General features: G+C 41.3%; 1 protein-coding gene across 5 annotated transcripts in view; it reads left to right on the plus strand.

The window, feature by feature from the left end:
• ELAVL3 (ELAV like RNA binding protein 3) overlaps positions 1 to 19,929 on the plus strand; it is a 39,346-nt gene extending 19,417 nt beyond the window's left edge. Inside the window, exons 2-7 of one of the 5 annotated variants that reach the window (XM_072149617.1) lie at positions 7,039 to 7,246; positions 9,289 to 9,392; positions 12,471 to 12,624; positions 12,802 to 13,027; positions 14,622 to 14,660; positions 17,407 to 19,929. In XM_072149617.1, coding sequence (XP_072005718.1) covers positions 7,039 to 7,246; positions 9,289 to 9,392; positions 12,471 to 12,624; positions 12,802 to 13,027; positions 14,622 to 14,660; positions 17,407 to 17,755 — 1,080 coding nt within the window. In that variant the 3' untranslated portion in view covers positions 17,756 to 19,929. The remainder of the gene's footprint in view (positions 1 to 7,038; positions 7,247 to 9,288; positions 9,393 to 12,470; positions 12,625 to 12,801; positions 13,028 to 14,621; positions 14,661 to 17,406) is intronic. The other 4 variants (XM_072149619.1, XM_072149618.1, XM_072149620.1 and 1 more) reach the window with 4 other exon arrangements.
• Positions 19,930 to 20,234: the final 305 nt, after the last annotated feature.

Here is a 20,234-nt window from a genome sequence, read left to right on the forward strand (position 1 = left end):
TACACCACCATGACAGGTATACACAGCACAGGTACAGTACACACATCTCCACCTCACACTACTACTACTACTACACCATGACAGGTATACACAGCACAGGTACAGTACACACATCTCCTCCTCACACTACTACTACTACACCATGACAGGTATACACAGCACAGGTACAGTACACACATCTCCTCCTCACACTACTACTACACCATAACAGGTATACACAGCACAGGTACAATACACACATCTCCTCCTCACGCTACTACTACTACACCATGACAGGTATACAGAGCACAGGTACAGTACACACATCTCCTCCTCACACTACTACTACTACTACACAATGACAGGTATACACAGCACAGGTACAGTACACACATCTCCTCCTCACACTACTACTACTACACCATGACAGGTATACACAGCACAGGTACAGTACACACATCTCCTCCTCACACTACTACTACTTCACCATGACAGGTATATACAGCACAGGTACAGTACACACATCTCCTCCTCACGCTACTACTACTACACCATGACAGGTATACACAGCACAGGTACAGTACACACATCTCCTCCTCACACTACTACTACTACACCATGACAGGTATACACAGCACAGGTACAGTACACACATCTCCTCCTCACACTACTACTACTACACCATGACAGGTATACACAGCACAGGTACAGTACACACATCTCCTCCTCACACTACTACTACTTCACCATGACAGGTATACACAGCACAGGTACAGTACACACATCTCCTCACACTACTACTACTACACCATAAATGGTATACACAGCACAGGTACAGTACACACATCTCCTCCTCACACTACTACTACTACACCATGACAGGTATACACAGCACAGGTACAGTACACACATCTCCTCCTCATACTACTACTACTACACCATGACAGGTATACACAGCACAGGTACAGTACACACATCTCCTCCTCACACTACTACTACACCATAACAGGTATATACAGCACAGGTACAGTACACACATCTCCTCCTCACGCTACTACTACTACACCATGACAGTTATACACAGCACAGGTACAGTACACACATCTCCTCCTCACACTACTACTACTACACAATGACAGGTATACACAGCACAGGTACAGTACACACATCTCCTCCTCACACTACTACTACTACACCATGACAGGTATACACAGCACAGGTACAGTACACACATCTCCTCCTCACACTACTACTACTATTACTACACCATGACAGGTATACACAGCACAGGTACAGTACACACATCTCCTCCTCACACTACTACTACTACACCATGACAGGTATACACAGCACAGGTACAGTACACACATCTCCTCCTCATACTACTACTACACCATGACAGGTATATACAGCACAGGTACAGTACACACATCTCCTCCTCATACTACTACTACACCATGACAGGTATACACAGCACAGGTACAGTACACACATCTCCTCCTCACACTACTACTACTACTACTACACCATGACAGGTATACACAGCACAGGTACAGTACACACATCTCCTCCTCACACTACTACTACTACACCATGACAGGTATACACAGCACAGGTACAGTTCATACATCTTCTCCTCAGACTACTACTACTACACCATGACAGGTATACACAGCACAGGTACAGTACACACATCTCCTCCTCACACTACTACTACTACTACACCATGACAGGTATACACAGCACAGGTACAGTACACACATCTCCTCCTCACACTACTACTACACCATGACAGGCATACACAGCTCAGGTACAGTACACACATCTCCTCCTCATACTACTACTACTACACCATGACAGGTATACACAGCACAGGTACAGTACACACATCTCCTCCTCACACTACTACTATTACATCATGACAGGTATACACAGCACAGGTACAGTACACACATCTCCTCCTCACACTACTACTACTACTACACCATGACAGGTATACACAGCACAGGTACAGTACACACATCTCCTCCTCACACTACTACTACTACTACACCATGACAGGTATACACAGCACAGGTACAGTACACACATCTCCTCCTCACACTACTACTACACCATGACAGGTATACACAGCACAGGTACAGTACACACATCTCCTCCTCATACTACTACTACTACACCATGACAGGTATACACAACACAGGTACAGTACACACATCTGCTCCTCACACTACTACTACTACTACTACACCATGACAGGTATACACAGCACAGGTACAGTACACACATCTCCTCCTCACACTACTACTACTACTACACCATGACAGGTATACACAGCACAGGTACAGTACACACATCTCCTCCTCACACTACTACTACACCATGACAGGTCTACACAGCACAGGTACAGTACACACATCTCCTCCTCACACTACTACTACACCATGACAGGTATACACAGCACAGGTACAGTACACACATCTCCTCCTCACACTACTACTACTACACCATGACAGGTATACACAGCACAGGTACAGTACACACAACTCCTCCTCATACTACTACTACTACACCATGACAGGTATACACAGCACAGGCACAGTACACACATCTCCTCCTCACACTGCTACTACTACTACACCATGACAGGTATACACAGCTCAGGTACAGTACACACATCTCCTCCTCACACTACTACTACACCATGACAGGTATACACAGCACAGGTACAGTACACACATCTCCTCCTCACACTACTACTACTACACCATGACAGGTCTACACAGCACAGGTACAGTACACACATCTCCTCCTCACACTACTACTACTACACCATGACAGGTATACACAGCACAGGTACAGTACACACAACTCCTCCTCATACTACTACTACTACACCATGACAGGTATACACAACTGAGGTACAGTACACACATCTCCTCCTCACACTACTACTACTACTACACCATGACAGGTATACACAGCACAGGTACGGTTACGTCTGTACATAGCTAGGCAGTGTACTGTAATGCAGCAACTCTCCGTGACCACTTATGTGAATGTAGGTACATATAGTAAACTAGTAGTGAAGCAGGTGTCTGGCATCTTGAGCTCACACATCCTGCAGAATATTCTGAACAGGGTTATGAATCTGATACTGTGTGGAAGGACATAGTGGCATTCATCCATTGTGTCTGCAGTTACTGTAGTCGCTGTAGTTGCTGATTTGGAGAGTACATATTGATCCTCTGGAGATCGCTTCTTTTACTCAGCATTTTTGGTCCATATCTGGCGTCACATCAAATATCCCACATTGTAGGAAAACCTGAGCAGTGCAAAATCAATATTGATGGCTCTGCACATTGCAGGACACCTTACCCTCCCCCATTGTGTGTCCTTTATAGTCCCATTTCTTTATGTGAGACAAAAGGACCTTTAGGACCCCTGATTTTGAGGGTCTGATTTTGGTTGAAACCTCTACACCACTGGTCTCCGGTGTTGGAAGTATCATACACTTCAGTCTCCAAGTAGCTAAAAACTGACTATGGAGCGGCTGTCAAATGACAGCTGCTTCAAGCACCGACCACAGAGTTATGGGATCATTGTTATGAAAAAATAGAATTTTTGGACATTTTTGCTTAGGACCAGGCCAGATTTGTTAAGAGGGGCTGCCCAGTTTTCGGTGATGTCGAAAAATGGTAAAAGTGGTGGTTACAAGCGGTTAAATGGGAAAATACTGCAAACGCATGGGACTTTTTTCTGTAAAAATAGGAATTTTGGGCCTTCATTAGTCTAACATCTGTCTGACTTGTCAAATTTGGCTAAACCCCTTTAAATTATGTCTGACATGTCAGTTCTTTGTTGATCACTATCTTAAAGGCAATGGCCTATTACATGTGAAAAATACATGTATCATGTGAAATCCCATTATCATGGCCCCACACTGTTGTCGACATCTCCCATTCAGCTTTGTCATTCTCCGTCGCAAAGAGGAGATGTAGGGGTTATAGCCGAACATGTTCATAGAGGCACTTGCAGTTTCTCCATAGGATGCTCAGTTTCTATGGTAACAGGGCCAGTAGGCCTCGGGCCTATATTCCAGGCCTAGCGAGACAGATGTCTGCAAAGGAATTGCAGGGGGTGGCTAATAATGAAAGGCTTTGCCGCAGGAGCGAGCCTGTGCGTACATGCCTGTGAAGATTAATCACAGAGGATACAGAGAATATATACACAGAATGTGGAAGATGGTTCTTAAAGGGCATGTCCACCTCAAATATAACTCAACTTCAGTTGTTTAAATATAATGTCTTGAACATAAATATGACATCTGTGTCTGTAAAACCAATACCCCAGCTTTCCTATAATCCTGAAAGGGAGATGTGGGAACTGATGAGTGTATGTACTATGCGTTTTTTTGGTGGATTTATGATATTATTGTCAAGTCTTTGTGGCTAATTTTCGAGACTGATCTGAATAAGTGGGGTGAGTTGTAGTGATGCCAACGCTGCCCATCTACAAGGAAGGTGTGTGGGGGGGTTGTAATTTCATTGACCCTGTGGGGGGAAAGGGGCACGGGAAACCCTCATCCTATATATCGTTTATATATGTTGTGTCTATATAATATGTAAAATCAGAAGTCAATGACTCCAGTACTAAGTAATAAGATAAGGGCCTTAGGCTGTCATTTTTTTGCCAATTTTTCACCCTACTAATAAAGATTAGAGAAGATAACACTTTGATAAGATAACATTTGGCCATTCTGGAACCCACATTTCCTACTACTTTATACCATGTCAGTTTCTAAAGTATTCGGCAGCCATGAGGCGGGGTGCAGCAGCCATGAGGCGAGTTGAGTTCTTGCCTCAGGCAGCACCACTTGTTGCAGGTATATTGAGAGCAGCATCAGTAGTCACCAGAGTAGAACCTGACACTTAAAAATAGTGTCTATTCACCCTTGATGTCAGCATGGGTCTGAGACACTGCATGGAGAACCCACCCACTAAAACAAGTAGCCTGAGGGGGGCACTATTCTATAGCTTGCCCCAGGCAGCAGAGAGTATAGGTTACAACTGGTTACTAGAAGCAAATCAAAAAAATGTTTTTCGTTCAGTTTTTGATAATGGGTGAGCATACCCTTGAATGGAGAATTCCTTCACCATATGTGAACAGAGTGGTATATAAATTACCCACCGTAGCTGGGATGTTCTGTTCTGTTGGGTAAATGGCATAATGGGTAACACGGTGATGAGGGCCGACATAGTAAGTTGTAAAAATAAAAATGGTCATGAAACTAATACAAGGTGAGGCCTCCCTTCTGAACATAACCACCACATTTACCTACCTACGACATTGCCCCTGTGGTAATTCCAGCCTTACCTGAGCGCTACCCATTGGCTAGGTATCCGGGCATCATGATGGGTAGATGGCGCTAATGATAACATACCTCGTTAATAATACATTATTATTATGCTATGATGGGGGGCGGGGGGGTGGGGGTGGGGGGCTTGTTTTTTTGTGCTATATATAGAAGGAGCATGGACGGCTTTGATGCCAGCGTTCACATATCTGGGTCACTGGCAATGACTTGGTACCCGGTTAAAAGAACTGTCAGCATTTCGTTCTTGGATAAAGATTCGCTTGAAGGGGTTTGATTCAGTGAATGATGGGGGAAGGGGGTCCTCGTCCTTAACCCATTCACCGCCAGGGACAAAGCGCTTGGTTGGTAATGAGTTTAAAGCTTTATCTTCCCGTCCTCTCTCCCTTAATCCCGGCCTGGAGGATGAGAAGGGTCTTTAAGGCATAATGCGGCTGAAATCTCGTTAAAGACGTCCTGCTTATTCCCGGCTGCCAGGCTAATTACAGCGCTGCAGACAGATGCCCCTCTGGCCCCTCCGTACAGCCACATCTACACAGATGTCCATGATGGCTGCCTGTAAGAAACGAGGATACATGGCGCTATGTGACAAGTTTTATTAGTCACTGTCAGTGAGGAGCATGTTTTCCAGCAATAGCCCATCATTGGACATAAAGACCAAAATGGCCGCCCAGAATGGGAATCAGCCTTGTGACCCCTTTTGTCTTTTCCTGACCTATGCCATAACTTTCTATTAAATATATTTCAGCTTATTAAGTAAAGCATCACATTTTTGAGCCCTACTCTGCAAGATATAATAGACACCAATAGCCCCATATGTTATAATACCTGTGACGAAAGTTTTCCACCCTTTTGATATTAAATTATTGTTCTACCCTTCGTTAGGTTCTCAGTATCAGATTAGTTAGGGGGCACATCTACTGGAAGCAGACAGCTCCATCCACTCAGTAGTGGCCGTGCTGAGGTACTGCAGCACAGATCTAATTAATGTCAATGGGCCTGGGTGATCTGCATCAAATCCTTGTCAATAAGTTCCTTACTCTCTTTTAATGCTGTTCTGCAGCAGCTGTAATTGCTTCTGAGAGCAAAGCTATAGGGGTTGCAAAAATATAAGCTGCCTAAGGGAGCTCAAAGTCCTCTGTGCCAGGAAAGAAGACACTAGTACAATATTTGGTACATGGTAGGTACAGATTTTGAGGATCAGTAGTATACTTTATACCGTAGAACATACTACATAACCCAGCTGCTGCAGAATCTCATGTTAATAAGGATTTCTAAACTTCTGTGGTGTCTAAAGCGGATATCATGAGTTGTCAAAGCTGCTGCAGAACATCATAATATTGACCCATCCTGCTTATGGTCATCTGATCGAGGATATTTATCAGTCGGATATTGCCAAGAGATTGTACTAAGAGGTTCTGCAGCAGCTGAAGTCATGTTGAATGGGTAGTTGGGTGACTACACCTCCCGAACTCATACTGAATCATCACTTATCAACCTCGTATTCCTGAAAAAATATATCCTAAGATTTCTGGCATTGGGTGACATAATCACGCTTAGTAATGTGTGCCAAGGAAGCCATTAAAGATGACATCACAGGGTCAAGATACGAAGTGACTCATGAGGCCATGACATAAAGATGGAGGCTGACGTGCTGCTCTTTTCTCTTCTTCTCTTCCCTCCAGCAGATAATAAGCACCATGGAGACGCAGGCCAGCAATGGGCCCGGCAGTGTGGGCATACTCAACGGCACAAACGGAGCAGCCGACGACAGTAAAACCAACTTAATCGTTAATTATCTTCCTCAGAACATGACACAAGAAGAGTTCAAGAGTCTTTTCGGAAGCATTGGGGATATTGAATCCTGTAAACTGGTCAGAGACAAAATCACAGGTATGTGACCATCTAAAGATAAGTAGTTGGCACCACTTTGGCAGCTATTTTTTTTTTATCAGTAATCATTTTCGGCATTGAGAACTTGAGAGTCTTGTAACTGAGGCAGATCTCCAAGAGAAAGACTGCTCCACACTTTTTGTACATCATTAGTGCAGATTCTGACTACAGTCTGCCCAACTGTCTATCTTAGTAAGTACAGCATTCTGCACCACACTTATTAGATCTCAGTAGTGTAAAACTACACTGTTACAAATTCTTTGCATGGTATTGGGGTAACTATTTTGAACCAATCGGCAAGTTTTTGACACACTGATGTTAGAAATGTTCTACCTCAAAATTGTCAATGGATTAAGGATGTGCACAGATGGGATTCCTGTTTTTATAGAAGTCTCCCTTGTTGGTCCTCATTAATGGTCTTCATCAATGTTTAGCAAAAAGTTGCTAAACAGGTAGGAGTCAAGGGATAAAAATCAGTAAAAACCAACAGTTGCCTAATAAGTGTGAAACGGTTGGATTCTACTCAAAAATTGTGTCCCTATCAAATCTAGATTGCTAAAATGCTGAGCCAGGCTTAAAGGGCAACTCCAGTACACAGTGATTCAGTGCATTCCATGTACAATATTTGTGCTGCTAGTTGCAGTATGGTTTCTATATTTCGGCAACTACTGGCTGTTATGGTCATGGCTTATGTCACCAGGATATACGTCCGCCATAATATGTTTATTACCTATCCATATAGGTCAGAAGATTTGCACAGTCACATGACAGATAAGCTCCACCCAAGAACAGTTATTTAGGGCTTGTTCACACGTTGAGTTTTGTCCTGCGTTTTCATTACGTTTGAAACGCATTACAACAGCTGAGGTGATTTGCCTAATTACATTACTTTTTACATTTGTTAACGCAATCTTAACGCAGGCCAAAATGCAACGTGTGAACGCGACCTTAAAAAGAAAATTGACCGCTCACTTTTACTCATAGTCAACACAGAGTTTCTAGTGTGGCCACCATTACTCTCTAGCAGAGTTTTTGTTTTCATCCAATCATCTTACAAACTTAAAATACTAATTTTGAATTATCAAGACGCCATTTGGACCTCATTTATCAAAACGGGGGTCTTGTTGGTTTAAGTAACCAATCATATTGCAGCTTTCATGTTTTACACAACATTGGCAGAATTCAAAGCTGATTTGTGATTGGTTGCTAAGGACAACATGGCCTGCTTTCCTGTCAGATAATATTAATAAATTGTGGTTACACCTGATTATGAAATATATGAGCAAATGTGCAATATAAAGCGTCCCCCTCTTAATAACTTACCTCTAACAGAATTGACCACTTACCTGTTTACCTAATTCTAATAGCTTTATAGCCATACAAACATTGTGGAAAATAAGTTTTCTCTGATTGTTTACTAACAGCTCCTGAGCTGTCTGACCATCTCCTAGCTCCTGGTGAAATCAATCTGCCTTTTTGAAGTAAAATTTTTGGCCGCCATTTTAGTTTCTAAGTGTATCACTTATATTAACCCGGAAGCGGCCATTTTATATGTTTATGGTTCTCTATTTAGCACAAATGTCGGCCATATAAATAGTAACATGAATCTCTAGAGAAATAGACCACCATGTGGCTTTGTATTTAATGAATGAACTTATGTAGGTTCCCAAATAAATTACAGATGGACAAAATGGATGACAGATGGAGACAGCGCAGTTTTAGCCCAGGGTTGATGGTGATACTTCTATCAGTAGCCTCAATCAAACAAGTTGTGCTCCCTTGGGCGTAAATGTGTAATGTCATCATTTTATGTGGGATTAGTCTTTACAAGACTTCTCCATATATCCAACTCTTCTATAGGATTCACTCAAATCTTGCTTTGGGATCTGAGTAAGGGCAGGTGGTGTCATTGTGGACCCCAGACCTTTGACCTGAAAGTATGACACTAACCCAAATCCTTTTGTATTGAGGTGACTGATGGCTATCACAGGACTTCTGTCCTGTAAGATAACACTAAACACGTATCTAACTTCACCCCACAGGTCAGAGCTTGGGATACGGATTTGTAAATTACGTGGATCCTAATGATGCAGATAAAGCCATAAACACCCTCAACGGACTGAAGCTACAGACAAAGACTATCAAGGTGAGAACGGCGTGGTATCACGGATGTAAGGCTTAGATACACACTGTATCACATATTAAGGGATTGGATAATATATGACATAACTGGTTTAGATGCATTGCACAGCATGTATGACAGGAATAGATACATACAGATAGTATCACAAATGACAGGATGAGATACATGTAATTAACAGATTACATGTTAATTTCATGTATTGATTACATGTATTTACTATGATTAGCTGGGATCCAACATATTAACTGACACTATCACACATGAAAGGCTTAGATACACCATATTTGGCATTTCAGGAGCCCCATGAAAAAATTTTTTTATTAACAACAGGTCCAGGAGAACCTGGATCTTACCACTGTTTAGGGCCCCCTTTGTTCTCAGGGGCCCCATTGTATATAAAGCTTCTGAAACTTAGATACAGCATCAGTATTGGGCATGACAGGCTTAGATATATGAGGTAATAGGATTAGATAAACCTACATCATGATATCCCACTCAATGGCTTAGATCCACCAAGTGTCAGCGAACACTTCCATATTTCCTTGCTTGTAACTTGAGTCATGTAGATACGTAAAATGGGAAAACTGATTGCATCCCACCCTATAACAAAGAAATGAGCGCTGCCCCCCTCCTCATGGCCACACCTTGCCAGAAGGCTACACTGACAGATGCCCCCTATCTTTCCATCTTCTCCCTGAAGGTCACGTCTTATAGTGGAGGCAGCAGGTCAGGGAAGACGAGGAAAATTCTTTTATTTGTCTTCCCTTTGTCATTCAAATCTGCGCCCCTCGGGGACAGCGATGCTGTGAATAAAGGGGGAGTGGGGGGAGGAGGCGAGACAAAGGCACTCAGCCATCTGTCCCCTCTCCGGCTAATTACGGGGTATTTCCCCTGGAGATTAGGAGAATGGGGAGGGGGGCGCAGAGATTGGCAGAGGAAGCCAGCTGCTGTGATTAAAACCCAAATCAGCTCCTCACAGGAAAAGTTAAAGGATAAGTCTTGTGTAGCCGAAAAGTGACTTAATCATGGATAATAATACAAAGGTCAGGCCCACAGAGGGGGCTTTGTGACCGAACACAGCGACATGTTTAATGGCTGTCATCTCCACTCCGACCTAATGAAAGTGACACGTTGCACGCACCCTTTGTGGGATGTAATAAGACAATGCATTGCAGCTACAGCTAATATATATGGAAATGTACAGGACTACAACTCCCAGAAGGTGACTGGAAAGTAACTTTATGAAGAGTTAAAAAGGGGTGTGATAGATGAGGTTTCTGAGAGATTCAGCAGAGAGTGGCTACATAGAGAGTCTCTCGACCCAAAAGTCCCAGAATTAATTTAATTCAATGACAACACTACAATAGCTTATTTATCCAGTTGTTCTATAAAATTGTTTTAAAGCCTGCTAATCTACATCTTTATATACCCCAGAGCTGCACTCACTATTCTGCTGGTGGAGTCGCTGTGTACATACATGACGTTACTTATCCTGTACTGATCCTGAGTTACATCCTGTATTATACCCCAGAGCTGCACTCGCTATTCTGCTGCTGGTGCAGTCACTGTGTACATACATGACATTACTTATCCTGTACTGATCCTGAGTTACATCCTGTATTATACTGCAGAGCTGCACTCACTATTCTGCTGCTGGAGGAGTCACTGTGTACATACATGACATTACTTATCCTGTACTGATCCTGAGTTACACCCTGTATTATACTCCAGAGCTGCACTCACTATTCTGCTGCTGGTGCAGTCACTGTGTACATACATGACATTACTTATCCTGTACTGATCCTGAGTTACATCCTGTATTATACCCCAGAGCTGCACTCACTATTCTGCTGCTGGTGCAGTCACTGTGTACATACATGACATTACTTATCCTGTACTGATCCTGAGTTACATCCTGTATTATACTCCAGAGCTGCACTCAATATTCTGCTGCTGGTGCAGTCACTGTGTACATACATGACATTACTTATCCTGTACTGATCCTGAGTTACATCCTGTATTATACCCCAGAGCTGCACTCACTATTCTGCTGCTGGCGCAGTCACTGTGTACATACATGACATTACTTATCCTGTACTGATCCTGAGTTACATCCTGTATTATACCCCAGAGCTGCACTCACTATTCTCCTGCTGGTGCAGTCACTGTGTACATACATGACATTACTTATCCTGTACTGATCCTGAGTTACATTCTGTATTATACTCCAGAGCTGCACTCACTATTCTGGTGGTGGCGCAGTCACTGTGTGCACACATGACATTACTTATCCTGTACTGATCCTGAGTTACATTCTGTACATTCTGAGCTGCACTCACTACTCTGCTGGAGGTGTCACTGCACTCACTATTCTATCTCTGTGTTGAGAGTGGCCATGTTGAATAATTGTGTGAGGTGCAGTTTCATGGACAGAGACAATTGCATCAGATCAGTCTGCACTTAATGAGAAGTGTGAATGCTGCAGAGGCTCATGGGAGACTCCCTGGAGCAGCCCAGTATTTCTGTGGTAACAGTGTCTAGAGGCACAGCAAACAATGGCTCCTCTCAAGGGAAATCAGCCAATTAACAATTTCACTGCTCCACACACAGTCATTATAAAGGACGGTTTGTACCCTATGGCACGTATCTCAGAGGCGTATACAATATACCAACGCCTGATGTTCATACAATGCTCTTACACCACACGTTAGTTATGGTTAGTTATCCTCCGGGAACTCATAGAAAATATGGTCACCATCCCACCCCTCAGCCTGACACAAGATGGACCTATACTCGGCAGGCCCTTAGCTTGGATGGTGCCTTTTGCAGAATCTGCTTTTGTGGCACCCAATCCATTATATACCAGGATATAAATCTAGCCAATTTTGAGTCTTAAGGTCCAAGCAATATAACTGATTTCAACCAATTAGGACCTACTTGGTGGCACAGAGAACGTTGCATTCTCCCTCCATGATACCCCCTAAAGGCTGGCAAGCTGTCCCCCCGCATGGGTGTTGATGTCAGGCAATGGTTCTGTGTCTTATATTCCCTCTATATAATGTCATGGTCTGTATTCCATAGGTATCCTATGCCCGTCCAAGTTCAGCCTCCATAAGAGATGCCAACCTATACGTCAGCAGTCTCCCGAAAACCATGAACCAGAAAGAAATGGAACAGCTCTTCTCCCAGTATGGTAGAATTATCACCTCACGCATCCTAGTGGACCAGGTCACAGGTATGTATCATAGATGGTCAAGGAGCCATATGTGGGTTGGTGTCACCATGTAGTTGCATGTAACCAGAGGTATTTCTGTGGAAAATATTTGGGCAGGGGCATCATATCTTATGTTTCCATAAGTAAGCTATTAATTGGAAGTTACATATATGTAACATTGCATTTCTCTTCTTGCAGGGGTCTCACGGGGAGTAGGCTTCATCCGATTTGATAAGAGGATAGAGGCTGAAGAGGCCATCAAGGGATTGAACGGCCAAAAACCACTTGGAGCCAGTGAACCAATCACAGTGAAATTTGCCAACAACCCTAGTCAGAAAACAGGCCAAGCTCTGCTTACCCACCTTTACCAGACCACAGCCCGGAGGTACACAGGACCTCTGCACCATCAGACACAGAGATTCAGGTTAGAGATCCTTCACTGGAAATCCAGAATATCAAACTTTTTATCTGCTTTCCTAAACTTTAAAAACTTCATACCCACAGCCCCATATCTCATCCCATATACCTGTCACTAACAATGTCTTGTCCACACTCCCTTTAACTAACCTTTCAGGCTCTTGAGACTCTACATACCTGCATAAACTTTAGAGATCAAAAGTAGAACTGAGGCAAGTTGTGTCTTTCAGTAGTTGTCCCCGCTTTCGGTGGTCTACTGTCTATGTCATCTGCTTCCAAGATCTCTTCTCTAGGTCTTATATGATGTCCCCAAGACTACCAAATGTGGTCTTCAACATGTTCCGTGATAAATTAAGTCAACTTTCACCCCAATATGATGAAAATAAGAATGACACTTTTTGGTGTTGACCAATTTAAGATCATTAGGCATCTTCATTGGTTCTTCTTCCAAGAGTTTTTACTGTCATGACCAAGAGCTCTTACATACATGTGAAGTCCAAACTATATCTTCACCTCCTCATGTTCCCTATGTCTATAGTACTGCGTCAGTTTAGGTATGATGCCAATTTCAACCCCCTCTCACCCCTGATTACATCAGATCTATATATTTAACACATGTTTCTATCGATTCAATCATAAATCTAGTCTAGAAGATGCTAGTAGAGTTTATCACCAGTCGTAACATACCAAAATTAACCTAAGGACTATTGCCTTCGTCTTGCCTTGTCCTGACAGAAAGACCAAGTCTCCGTAGAACTTCCCACCCGTTGTTCATTCTGAACCAAGTCTATACTCTTTACCCTTGGTCATCTTTAACTAAGTTTACACATTTCTCATCTTCTAAGACATCCAGGTTAAGTAAAACCTAGTAAATATCAAAAACATTTTGAACCATGGCTGGGACAAAGATAAGATTTGCTTTATTTTGGGTTTACACCTTTTTGGTTGATGACCATGCATCGGATGGTCATATTGTTGTGTACATAGTCCTTTTTGTTGACAGTCATCGGTCTAAACATTTCAATAACATGGCTGATAGATTTATGTGTGGGAAACATTGGTAGTCTAATCACCAATGCCTTGTCACAGTTGAATGCGGATTGCATGATCAATGGTGAGAAAGAGCCTTTATGCCTTGGAATATTCTTGGATATTACTAGCTCAAATAACTCCAGTTGCATAACTCATATCCTTGGAAAGATGTGCCCCGGTGGTGGAAAAGTGGAAATCTCTACCAATGTCTGTATGGAACAGTTGTGAAGTATTGTGTGTCCATGGATGGTGCTTGTCTTTGGAGTCCTAAGATGTTGTATAACCCAAGGATCATGTTTTAGCAGAAGGCATTGAGTCACAAGACTTGTCCAACCCACCACAGTGTTGTGGTAACCATTAGTCACATAGAATATGTAAAGGATTTGTGTAATGTTCAATGTAAAAGGTCGTTTAAAAGAATTGTGGTTTCCTCCTGCTCTTTTTTTCTTTCCATTTTTTTCTAATTTTTTTGTTCCTTGTGTTTATCCGGAGCGGCATTGTGGCCCCATCCCTCAATACCTTGCCCGATGACTAACATACCACTCCCTCTCCTGTCCCTTCTCTCGCAGGCTGGACTCTTTAATAAACATGGCGTATGGAGTCAAGAGGTAAATAAGAGACCCAGACCCAACCCTTTGCCCACTTTGCGCTCCTTTATTAGTCTTCTCCCACTGCGGCTTAATGAACGGGCTGAGATATCCTACTAATGAGGGCAACCAGTCGATTTCACTCACTACTAAACGATCGGACATGGGTGGAAAGTTCTTGGTGGTATAGTTATGGTGTATGGCGCTCGAATAAAAGGTGAACATGCTAGGGTAAACATTACCACTTGGTTCTGGGCCCATTAACTGGATCTTAGGAGACTCCAAAGATTTTCACCCTAAAGTAGTCAATTTCCTTCAAAATATTCCATAACATTCCTCCTCGGTTTGGGTTATTATCTGGCAACATTGGCAGACAGGCCAAAGTCATGCCTAACTATGTGGCAGCCATGAAAAGGGGCCGTATTTCCCTTGTACAAGCCAATGTGGTCATGCAAAGGGTTCTCCCGCTCCATCAAAACTTCAAAAAGGGAATGGGAAAGTCTGCAACATTATTTGGACTTTCCGACCGGTAAGGGTCAAGAAGTAAGAGATTGAATAAAAAATTACCACTTCCAAAAGACCAAAACCAGACATGGGGGCGTTGGTTGGTTTGGGATGGGTATTCCCTACCTACACTATACTTGATATCTCTCACTCGTACATTAACCGGCAGCTCCTCCCTCCTTCCCCTTCTTAGATTCATGACGAAATTATTTGCTACTTTTTGGCTGCTCTGAGATATTTTTTGTAGTATTTTTGTACTACCTGTTCGGTCTGTTTTTTTTTGTCTATTAGAAGATTTTTTTTTCTCCATATTGTTCAGGCTGTTTTGTGTTGTGTCGTGTGGTATATTGCGATAAGCATATACAATAACATGGTGGTGTATGTATAGCAGTGTGAACGTGCTGAAAGCCATAACAACCAATCAGATTTCGGCATCAATTAGATGGTCAATGCCCGGGAAGTTGGTTGTAAGTCTATAGGGGGCGCTATTTGCTCTGTTAATAGCCAACAACCTCCATCAATATAACATAACACTGATTGGTTTAAGGTAGACAAGACGACCATATCACTTCCTACCAAAGAGACCGGATCATCGTGTGAGTGGAAGCTCTTATCTGATTGGTTACTATGAAGATTTAGCTTCTATTTTCACCATGTTATTATGTGTTGAAAATTGATGTAATGTTTTGCATATAGAGATGAGCTATAGGCAATTACTGCCGTGGATCGAACCCATTATTAGATACACCCTACTGTATAATGCATCTACCATTTGGCTGTGGGTTCTCCATATTTGAGGACCAGTTGTCTATCACGTTCTGATAATGCTGGTCACATGGCTTTATCTTTTTTAGGGACAATTGTTTGAAGTGACTGAGATGGGAAGTTATTTTACATGAGCTAATAAGGTCCTTTAAATATCGGTATGGGTAAACAGACATGTGGGGTACACCACGAGAAACCGATCCGAGTTATAGTCAGACAATGGACCTATACATACATAAGATTTTCCGGATGTAACAGGAATGTTTTTGAATTTGTCCTATAAGGTTTTTTGAACATCTCCTGAAGAGGAACACATATACTCATACTAAGATAGTACCAACACACAAACATTGCCCCTTTTCTGACTTACAATTAACCAAATACCCCAATAAGATTACCAGCTACAGCCCCCCCCCCCCCACCATGCCATCCACAGTGCACTCCAGTGTGATAACTCTCCCATTCTATACAAAGATTCCATAATAGTCCAGTGACCTTGTAGAAATTAATTGGATCCGATTGTGCCCCAAGATATCTACATTCAGAAAATCTCGTGAGAATCCCGCCCAACCTCATGAGCACGCTGTTTCGGTAACTGCTGACAACATCAGAAAATCTCTGCAGCCTGTAAAATATTGAACCTGCTTTGGCAGCATGATTTGCAGATCAATTTTGCAAGGTTGGTTGCCATGACAAGCATAATTTATGTCCTGCGGGAGCCTCTACTGAGTATTATAGGAATATCAGTCTTATTAACGTGTGCTCAGGAATATCCAATTGGCTAGGTCAAAGCAAAGACGGTCAGGAATAAATCATCCTGGTAAAAAAAGAACAATGGCTCCATGTATCAGTGATGTTACTGTCTCATGGGAGTATCCAGAGCAGTAGGGGATTATAATATAGGCGGTTTGGGTGGCAACTTGGGGCCCAAACCTTCTACCCACCTGAGAAAAACCTTCACCCATGAAATCCTTATACATCTGTTCATGCTCTCAATACACATTTACACAAAAAGAATTTTAGGACCTTGAAGGTCCTGAAATTGGAGTTTAAAGGGACACATTCTCCATTCCCCAAGAAGCTTGATTCTACTGCCATATATAGGAGGTGACTTTCAGACTTGTAGGGGCTATAATACTCATACATCCCAATGCCCATGGCAGTCTTAACCCACCGCTGATACAGAACCTCATTCACAGTTCTCCTGGCTGCTGTCTCTGGATTCAATCATTTCGATCTTTTGTGTTCCCCTCCTTCATTTCTTCTACATTCTTGTAGTTATCGTAGAACTCTATTTCATTTCCATGTCTTCATCTTCCACTTGATCCACATGGTAGAGAACATAGTTTCAGGTCATTCTATAGATCAAGTAATGAATTGTGTGATTGCTTCACAAATACTTTATTTGAAGGTTCTTGAATCTTCTCAGTGTCCTTCTCTTCTTATCATTCACTCCTCCTTTTCACTCTCATGGACCTATTCCTTACACCCAATGTAGTCCGCTCTCTTTCCTCCCTAGGTTCTCACCCATTACCATCGACAGTGTTACCAACCTTGCTGGAGTCAGTTTGACAGGTCCTACCTCTGCCGGCTGGTGCATCTTTGTCTACAACCTATCCCCGGAGGCTGACGAGAGCGTGCTGTGGCAACTGTTTGGCCCATTCGGGGCAGTGACAAACGTCAAAGTTATCCGGGACTTCACCACAAACAAGTGCAAAGGTTTCGGATTCGTCACCATGACAAACTACGACGAGGCGGCCATGGCTATTGCCAGTCTGAATGGATACCGGCTGGGAGATAGGGTCCTGCAAGTTTCATTCAAAACTAGTAAACAACACAAAGCATGAAGGAGTGGGCAATGAGTGGAGGGGTGGGGTCGTGAGAGAGGAAGAGGGTCAAGGTCTAGATATGCATCACATCCTGCCACCCTTGAAATTATAGACAGGGGAGGAGGTCTCAATTTGAGCCTCCCCCAAGGATAAGCTGTGGTCCACCAAGATAGGTGTTGACCGAACATATGGCTTGCATGCCGTTCTGACTTTTCTAAGGTTTGGCGTTGGAATTGATATCAGTGGTACTGACTCAATGGGCATATTGCCTACAAAATAGTCATGATATTTCTCTTGCTATCTTAGAACCTTCAGAACATGGTGTAACCAAAAAGATGTGGTTGGACACTATTCAAGATGAGCAAAGTTTTGGTCGAAAACTTATCAACCACCATGGTTGGCATGAGATGAGGTGTCAAGTAAGATAGCATGTGCTTTTTACCTCTCTCACTTTTGGCCATGAACTGGTTGAATATCTGGATGCCGTATGGCTTAGCACCATTTCATTCCCTCCCTCCCCCCACCACTCCATGTCCTCTCTTCTCCTAAAGAGTAATAAACGAAGAAATGAGAGTGGGAGCAGAAACGAGAGAAAAACAAAAACAAAAAATATCTATTTTTATAAAAAAGGAGAAAAAAAAATCTCAATGAGCATTTTAAGCCTTTCGCACTTGTCCCAAAATAGGAATCCATGAAAAATATATCAAAAAATAAAAGCTCTTACGGGGTAAAGCGACAGAACAAAAAAAAAACTTTTTTATTAGATAATAAAAACCCCTTTCAATGCTAGTGGCTTCCAGGAAGAATCAAAGTGCAACCTATTATGCAAAAATAACTTGGGGGTCTTTAAAAAAAAAAAATTTAAATATCACATTTTCATTCCAAGTCGGCAAGTTTTAAAAAAAAAATATTTTTGATCATATATTTTTTTTTTTGTATTTTGTGGACTGGTCATAAGAAGGAAGGTCACATGCAACTAAAAATACACAACTTGCAATAATTCATATTTTATTGTTTTTTTTTTTATTCCCCCAAGTTTTTATTGCAAAAAAATTAAATAAAAAATACCAGTGAAATAGGTTTTAGATTTGAAATGCAATATATTTATATGTTCCAGGATTCCCAATTTTTGGGACTTGTTAAGAAAAACGCCTTTTCATTCAGACAGTCTTTCTATATTTTACACAGTGGCCCCTGTTTTATTAATTAAAACATACAACATCCATAGACATGATGGGAAATAATTGTGTATTTTTTATTAATTATTATTATTATTATTATTATTATCATTATTATTATTATTATTATTGTTATTGATAATTGTGCCAGGTTTGGGTTAGATGATATCTAGACTGGGTAAAATTTAAGCTCAAGTCTCACTTATCCAAAGAAAGATTTGCAATTTTTTTCTATTAAATCCAAAAAAATACAGAAGATCCAAATTTAATTAAGAAATGAAATTTTGATGTGTGTTACATTGAGGGAAAAAAACTGTGCTCAGTTTAATATATATATATAATTGGATTATGGATAAAATAAAAAAAATATATATTTATGGTGAAAAAAAACTAGTAAAACCACTTTTTAAAGTTTATTCTACTGAATGGAAATTCTGATTGATTGGAATTTGCGTTAGAATAAAATTCATGAATATTACTGCTAAAAATGAGCATATATTTAATTATTAGGATTATTATACTATTATGATATTTCAAATGTTAAAAAAAAACATAAAAAAAAAATTTGAAAAAATTTTGAAAATATATTGAATTCAAGTCTGCTCCAAATGGGCTAGAACAAGTTTTTCTCAATGTACCCCTCAAAAAAATGTAAAAAATAATGTTAAAAATTGGAGTAAAACATTTTGGAAAGTGGGACTGGGGTCTTAATTTTACCAAAAAAATTCCATTATCTATGAGTTGAATCAGCTTGGCATTGAATAATTGTGTAGCAAAAAAAAAAAAAAACTAGCTAGAGAAAATTTGGTTGTTTATTAGTTAACGTCTGTTCTATAACTCGTTTTTTCGTTTATTTTTTTTTAGGTTAACGCCCTAGACATTTCAGTGAATGTGTTAATTTCGCTATTTGATTTGAATCAATTTTTTTGTGCTTTTTTCTTTCTTTCTAATACTTAAAAAAAAAAATAACTATATACGGTAGTCGGGACGGGAGTGAATCTCTCGGGCCCTTAATTTTAGTTAGTTATTTGTGTTCTAGGTTCCGTGTGGTTTTTTTGACTGTGTTTAGTAGAATGTTGTAGGATCTCTTGAAATTAAAACAAAAAAAAATGACACAAAAAGTCGACAGAGCGTTAAAAACTTTATGTAAAGTAAAAAATGAACAGTAGAAAAAAAAATGTATAAAAAAATGAAAACCTGGCGAGATCTTTTTGAAATGTTGTTTTTAACTTATTTGGGAGTATTTATTCTTTATTTGTGTGGTAATAATATGTGCATATTTATGTTTGTTGAGCCGAAGCAAACAAGGTTTCTTTTTT

This window comes from Engystomops pustulosus, chromosome 4 (genome assembly GCF_040894005.1).
Source record: "Engystomops pustulosus chromosome 4, aEngPut4.maternal, whole genome shotgun sequence".
In the NCBI taxonomy this organism is placed as follows: Eukaryota; Metazoa; Chordata; class Amphibia; order Anura; family Leptodactylidae; genus Engystomops; species Engystomops pustulosus.